This window comes from Dichomitus squalens, assembly GCF_000275845.1.
Source record: "Dichomitus squalens LYAD-421 SS1 unplaced genomic scaffold DICSQscaffold_5, whole genome shotgun sequence".
NCBI lineage: Eukaryota > Fungi > Basidiomycota > Agaricomycetes > Polyporales > Polyporaceae > Dichomitus > Dichomitus squalens.
Window position 1 is genome coordinate 1,255,756 of NW_006766887.1, and position 6,912 is coordinate 1,262,667.

At 54.0% G+C, this 6,912-nt stretch overlaps 3 protein-coding genes across 3 annotated transcripts; 1 reads left to right on the forward strand and 2 right to left on the reverse strand.

The window, feature by feature from the left end:
• Nucleotides 1-142: 142 nt before the first annotated feature.
• On the forward strand, nt 143-1,623 carry DICSQDRAFT_125344 (uncharacterized protein; the record flags this gene model as incomplete). Its single annotated transcript, XM_007363112.1, has 5 exons — nt 143-310; nt 500-555; nt 704-743; nt 801-929; nt 994-1,623. 5 exons carry the CDS (start codon nt 143-145, stop codon nt 1,621-1,623), a joined length of 1,023 nt encoding a protein of 340 aa, XP_007363174.1.
• Nucleotides 1,624-3,250: 1,627 nt separating this feature from the next.
• On the reverse strand, nt 3,251-4,103 carry DICSQDRAFT_81622 (HET-domain-containing protein; the record flags this gene model as incomplete). Its single annotated transcript, XM_007363113.1, has 2 exons — nt 3,251-3,924; nt 4,000-4,103. Coding segments are annotated over 2 exons (777 nt in total), but the record flags the coding sequence as incomplete, so codon positions are not given.
• A 1,149-nt stretch (nt 4,104-5,252) lies between these two features.
• DICSQDRAFT_167526 (uncharacterized protein) lies at nt 5,253-5,972 on the reverse strand (the record flags this gene model as incomplete). Its single annotated transcript, XM_007363114.1, has 3 exons — nt 5,253-5,619; nt 5,672-5,848; nt 5,926-5,972. The coding sequence occupies 3 exons, from the start codon at nt 5,970-5,972 to the stop codon at nt 5,253-5,255; spliced, it is 591 nt and encodes a 196-aa protein (XP_007363176.1).
• Nucleotides 5,973-6,912: the final 940 nt, after the last annotated feature.

The following is a 6,912-nucleotide window of genomic DNA, read 5'->3' on the forward strand; positions in this document are numbered from 1 at the left end:
CGTTGACACTTGCCAAATTTTGTTCAACATCGCTCAGTGGAGGTAGGCCCCCGTGTATCGAGCTGTGTACAATACCAAGCAGTTGGTGCGTTCGTCTGGACCGGCGTTTCCTTTATTCGTCAATCTACCTGTGCCTTCGCGCATGCCCATCAAGGGAACCTGGATTCAGAATGGCATGTATGAGATGATATACGGCAATCGTCATACCAGAGAAGACACCCGGGCTTCACAACCTGCCAACGCGTCAGGCGAGGCCGCCTCGCATGCCGTAAATCCGCTCGCATCGCCGCTGCAGGGTCAATTCAAAAGCGTAAGCCTCAACGTCCCCGTGACTCGAGCGTCTTCTCTCGGACGACGATCTACTATGTCTCTGATACAGCGGCACAACGCTACTTCCAACAGTAAGCCGGGACACAGTACGATGCACGAGAGAGAATCATACTTACCAGTGCGCTGAACTCAAGAGGCTGAGAAAATTCCCGCTCCTCGTATGATACAGTATCGTAACCTGTATGATGTGGGGGATGATAGACCCTCTCTCCAAAGCGAGATGAGGTTCGTGGGCCATCCTCATTTGTTTCATGATATCTTAGTAGGTTCGAATAATTTCACACGACTCTTACAGTGTATGACTGACCTTTCCACAGAGCACCATACGTGAGATTTGGCGAGAGCATGGAGTTGACTATAGTGTTCCATACAGACAGCAGGATGGGGAGATCATGGAGGAAGTTCAGGAACACGTACGTCCTACTCCGTTATGGCATGACCGCTGATTTACCGAGAACGTCATATATCAGGCGTTCCGTGTTATGCCCTGCCTCCGTGATAAGTACGAGGGAGGATGGCCTGTGGATGTCTACCTACGGACGGCTCTCAAGCCCCACGGGCGGGGTATGACCCCAGTCCAGCAGAGAAAATGCAACCAGGTAAGAATCTATGTCTCTTGACACTCTTCGTCCGCCAAACTGGTGTTATGCCATTCATGCACAGGCATCGTACAAGTACCACGGAAAGCCTATAGTAATTGCCAGTACGGAGCTGAGAGAGAATCTTAGGGTGTGCTCTGATTCAGTGGTGTGTCTTCGAGGCCCTACTCGCTACTACTCGGGCTCGGAATACTCGGACTCGGAAGACGACGCAAGGCTATCAGACCATATCCAACAAGGTTGCGATGCAACACCTCCGTCGGGACTGGACCCTCATGTCTACCGGTACAACGAAAGCTCAGTGACCATGTCGAGCAACACCAACGCACCGTCTAGCTCTTCCCCGTCTCCATCCCGCTCTTCTACTAGGCCCGCCGCGTCCGCCTCTCGCACCGCCTCCTGGTCCGACTCGCGATTCGGGAGCATGCCCTCTCAACGGCGCTTGGCGCCCCCACCTCTCGACCAGCCGCTCGTCGGGCTCCTCCGCGCATATGCCCTTCCGCCGCAAGACGTAGAGCACCTGGTCGGTCTCTTGGCCTCCCTCAGCGTCTCAGACATGGACTATCTGCGCCTCCTCTCCCGGATGGCCTCCACCGACAGTTGGTTGCGTGAGATGCGGGAGCAGGGACAGCTCAGTGAGATTCAGCTGCGCCTCCTGCGCGAGATACTGGAGCGCGTCGCTGACTCCGAGTGAGGAACGTGTCTGCTTCAGACGTGCATATAGGGCATTGCAGCTTATGCGTGCAGGGAGTGACAAAGACAATCGTGCGCTGAGAAGTTGAGCAATGTAAGGATGGTCAAAGGTCACATAATATGGTATGCCAGGAGAGGCGTGTATTCGAGCGGTAACTGGTGATCTGTGACACAACGAGCGATACGTGTCAAAACGTAGAGTACAAGAGAACCGCCGGTCTCTAGTCCAGCCAAGTAGAACACCCTTTTCACATAGAAGACAAATGTCCGTGCCTCGTTCGAAACACTAAAGGCTATCGGACCACCCAGAGCCGCTGTGTGCCTGCTTTCGACCCGAACCAGCAGTCAACCTCGCCGGACCGGCTGCGTCAGGGGGACCGGCTGTGACAGGCTCCCGCTAGCGGGTTCCAAGCACGTATGTGTGGTTGTGCGCCCCCTAAGCAATCCGCCGGACGACTCCTCCCATTCTTCCGTTATAACGCAAGGTGTCGGTCCAGGGACGTGCCAACGAAGCGGCACCAGCATGGGCCGCGGCTCCGCGTTGAAGTGCGCCGCAAGCGTGAAGGTGGTCGAGGCGTGGGTTCCTTGTGGGGCGTCGCGATCCAGCTGCAGCTCCAGGAACGGATGCGCGCGGGGTCCGGAGCTGTCCTTGAACGAGAACTCCTGCGAGGTGAACGTGTCCTGGAAGGTCGGGATGGGGCCCTCGCGGTGACACGGCTGCCTCCAGTCGTGGGCGACGGGGACGTAGTTGCCATCAGGGTCGAAAGCGTCTCCCGAGATCGTGATGGGCACGGCCTTGGAGCGATACGTGGACAGCGGGAAGGTGACGGTTACGGTGAGGGAGAGAGCGAGGGACTTCATAGTCTGCTCCGTGCCTGGTGTCTTGGACCCCGATCGCGGTACTTCCCGCGAGCAGGGGCATGGAAAGATGGAGATGGAGATCGAGCATCGCCGACGATGGAAGGCAAAAGTGTGGACATCCAGAAGGTAAGCGCTGCGAGCGGCCCTGGAGTAGGACACACCATATCCTTCCCGTTTCAGCTCGCTTTCGGAACGCGGATCCAATCTGATCCCGCAGTACGTACCCGGACCCCCACAAATGGCTGGTTGCGTAGTTGCAAGGTGGTCGGTATCCGCAATTCGCAAACCCCCCGATGGGTGCAGCAGTATAGGGGGTATGATCTCTCTAGTGAAGCCAGGCTGGAGACCGCGAGAGATGTGTACCTCCACCAGTCGTGGATGTTCAGAGGGAGTAAGGTTGATGTGTATATCAGCATGTGTAAGTCGGATACGGCCTAGTCGAGGGAAGGGTCTGATTCGAGGGCGGGATGCGGTCACGAAGTCCGCAGGGCTGATGTTACGGTCGATACCGGCGATGCTGATGGGCACCAGTATGCCGTCAAAATCACCCTTGAGCATCAGGCACATGGTGCGGCCAACACCACGACCATACTGGCAGGCTAAGATAGCAAGATGAAAGTGTACAGTGATCGAGATGATGGGGAGGACAGTACGGATGCCGTAGGATGTCATGCTATGTGTAGCAGGGGGAATGCGCAGTTGTAGTCGCCTCGACAGTTCTTCACGTGATATGGCATGAATGTTCCCTGAGGATAGGAACCAGGCAGGGGATAGTGCGAAGAGACTGGCCTGATGAAAAGTCTGAGAATGTGGGTGCAGGGACAGGGGGAGGTGGAGGTTCCAGGCAAAGATTGACTGGTCGGGAATACGAGCGAGGATCTCTTCTTGCAATCGAATGAACGCACGATCGCCTTCCCCATAGATGGGCGCGATATTGACGCCAAAGATACCAAGGAGAGAGTACGCTTCGTCCTCTTTGCGCGTGGTAACTCTCCGAGCTGCCCAGGACATCCGCCGCGCAACGCTCACCGAGTGGAGAGGGCGTGAATGTCGTAGGATGTCTCCATCAATCCCGGTGATCTCCTCGATAATGCCGGATAGGGCTGATTTGTCGCCTATGGTGCGCCATTCCGCTGAGACGAAGATGACGCGGCGGGGAGCGATAAGCTCTTGCAGCGTCCAGCCACGGGTGAACCAAACACTTTGGCGGAACCGGGAGAGCACCGCACTCCGGGGTTGCATCATCGGAACGTCATGGAGGAACGCGAAGCAGACGGTCGCTTTGCTATACCAGGCGTACATCGAATTGATCGCTTCGGAGAGCTCTGCGCTGCTCGTCTTGTCCATACAGCAAGAGTCGATCCAGATGAAATCGAATCCTTCTGCGAGAGCGTAAGCGCATGCACCTCGTATTTTGGGCGACATTCGGTCCAAGGGAGTGCTCTTCGGGAGGGTAGGGTCAGCTTCTTGCGCGGCACTGACTTCGGCGTGAATGCGCTCGAGGTCCTGCAAAGACTGCTCGCCGTCTTCAGACCAGACGTGGGAAAGAATTGCATAGCGAACATCTTCAGGAGATCTGACTTGGACTAGTTCTCCGGTAAGCGTTGCAAGCAGCCGCATACCGAGCTGTAATAAGGACTCCAAGTCAGTCGATGACGGGGACGGCCCGGGGCGGTGAGGCTATTGTGACGAACCGTTGTCTTGGAAAAGACGGGTTGACGACTGTGCCCGCCCTCGATTCCCTTGGAGAGGAAATCGTCACGACTCTCTGGCCTCAGAGCGATTCATTGGGTACATCTGGTGGGTTTTTTTTCAAGGTCTTTGAGGGCCTTTGAGGGGGTTTATCATGCACTTTTGCTGATGGTAGCGACCGCGGCCTCGAGCATGTGTACAAGACTTCGGTGATATTTTGCACTCCGACCTAGTGCTGTATAGTACCAGTACCGACGCAGACGCGCGGTGCATCTGGGTGTTGACAGCGCTTGGAAGTGGGTGATAGCATTGCACAGTGAGCACAGGCTGGGACAGACGATGCGATGACATCGCCAGAGGGACAATATTGGGCTGACATTGCCCAGGCCTCGCGATGCAGTAACCACGAAACCAGTTATTTTGGCGTTTGCCATTATCTGATCATGGGCTTGAAAGTTGATTACTAAGGCGTCGATTATTAGCTCCGTGGCCATGGGGCCGATTTCAAAAGGAATTCTGTGATGCGTCCTCTATAGCATGGTCACACTCAAAGTCTTGTGCCAGCTTCGTTCCACTACCGGCGGGCATAGAGGATCCATATATTGTCAATTACGGCTCCAATACGGCGCTTCAAAGCATTCGAGGCCATTCGAGCCAATTGAAGCCAATCGCTACGAGCGGTTGACTGGGTTGGCTCGAATGGCCACAGTTGCCTATGGATAAATTCAACAATAAGTGAGCCATTCAATGTTTCAAGAGGGATCAATTGGTCACACAGTACACAATTGTATGTATTGCGCGCGAGTGGAAGTCGACGAAGTGCAGGGAAACACCCCAATGGGTCCACGAGTTTGGACCACATTGGTTGACATATACTTGGAGGTACACACACACATATGTTCTGGGCGAAAATCGTATAAATTAATATTAGTATATAATTGGGGCCACGGAGACCGTTGCGCCGATGCATGGTCGCATAAAGCACGTGAAGCAACATGCATTCATAGCGGAACAAGTAGCATACATGCGCAAGAAATGTACAAGGAGCAGAAAAACATGCGTTACCACCTGAATCGGTTATGCGGAAATTCCGTCCGAACCTGAGACACGCGCGTCCAAAGTCGAGCCTTGAGTGTCGAAAGCCGCCGAACCTTCCGTAGCCTCCAGAGCGCTTTGAAGTGTCCACCCCGAGCCAATGTCGTCGTCGTCAGCAGCATAGGAAACCCCTTCGGATGGTGGGCGTTCGTTGTCCTTATCTGGCTGGAGTGTCGCCTCCAACCTCTCTAATAGTTGAGCTCGGCGCATGGCTACAGCCCGCTCCCAGATGTTAGGCTCGCTGTCTTGACCAGAGGGGGGGGTGTCGTCATCGTAAAGCGATTGATTCCTTTGTTCGATGCGCTTGAGGCGCAGCTTGTCATCACCATATGCATTGCCAAATATCCAGCTGTACACGAAAAGAGTGAGAGAAGGCAAGGCAGAGTACGAGCACCACAAACTGATTATAGAAAGCAAATACATTCTCTTCGACAACCTCTTCCTCCGTAACTGGCACGGGATGATAGTCGTCCGCGGATCCTTCGTGGGCTTCAGATTCGACGCCCAGAAACTCCAAGAGATCGCCGTGAAGTCTCTTTCCAGAGCCATCGGCGTCGTCGCCATCCCATTCAGGCTTGCTGCTTAAAAGAAACCGTAGCTGCGAAAATGTGGCTAGGGTGAAGTGGGACCGAAGGAGGTATGATGGCGGACATACTAGGATAGCCACATAGGCGAGGACAGCGGCAGATGCACAGTGGACATGATATTTTCTTGCCAGCGAGGATCGACCGGTACCACGACACCCAGCCGGGCGATCCGCGGCAGTTGCTCCCATGAGGAGAGTACGTACACACTAGATATTAGCGGGAGTACGGTGAGTCAGCTCGAGAGGCACGACACGTCAACACTTACCTTAAGAACAATGGTTGACTTGAAAATTCCGCGGGCGGGGTCTTCGGCTCGGTACTGGAGGATGTCAGGGAACAAGAAAGAAGGGAACGTCGAATTGTCGTCGGTAGCAGGATTGTCTTGCAGACGCCGATTTTTTACAGCCGGTGTCTCTGCAAGCCTTCTCGTGCGATATCTAAGGGCGCAGGTCAGCGGAAACAGACATTGCAAGGAAATTAGGAAAACGGAGATACAAATCGGGTGCACGATCAAAATCGTCTCGCTCGTTGATGTTGACAAGTAGGCGTGCAGTATAGGTTGAATAGAAGCCACCGTTGCGCTCCCTGAGGGAATATTCTGAGGGCGTTAGGGGGGGGATTTTCTGTCCTGGAAGGTCGACGGCTTCGAAGAATCTTGGGAGTTCGACCTTGAGGGTCCGAATATCTGTGGCTCGGGCCGCTCGCGCGTGGAAATCGAGCTAAGAGGTTAGTAAGTGATAAACTCGGGGCTGTGAAGACAAAGATTAGATCCGACTAGAGTCGAAGCAAGATCTTCAGTCAGTAAGGAAAGACTATATTGCAGCAACGAACTGTACCTAGAGTCGAAGCAAGACTACAAAGTTTAAGTAAGTAACTACAAGTTAGAGGTAAAGATAACGAAGTACTCACTCTTCAGTCAGTAAGGAAAGACTGAAGAGGGAGGACGCAATCTGAAGTCCTTATATACTACAGAGAAGTGTCCATGACTAATCGAAGAGTGGTTAGTCACATGTACCATAGTGCGATGAATAATACGATGGTGAAAGAATTGCGAC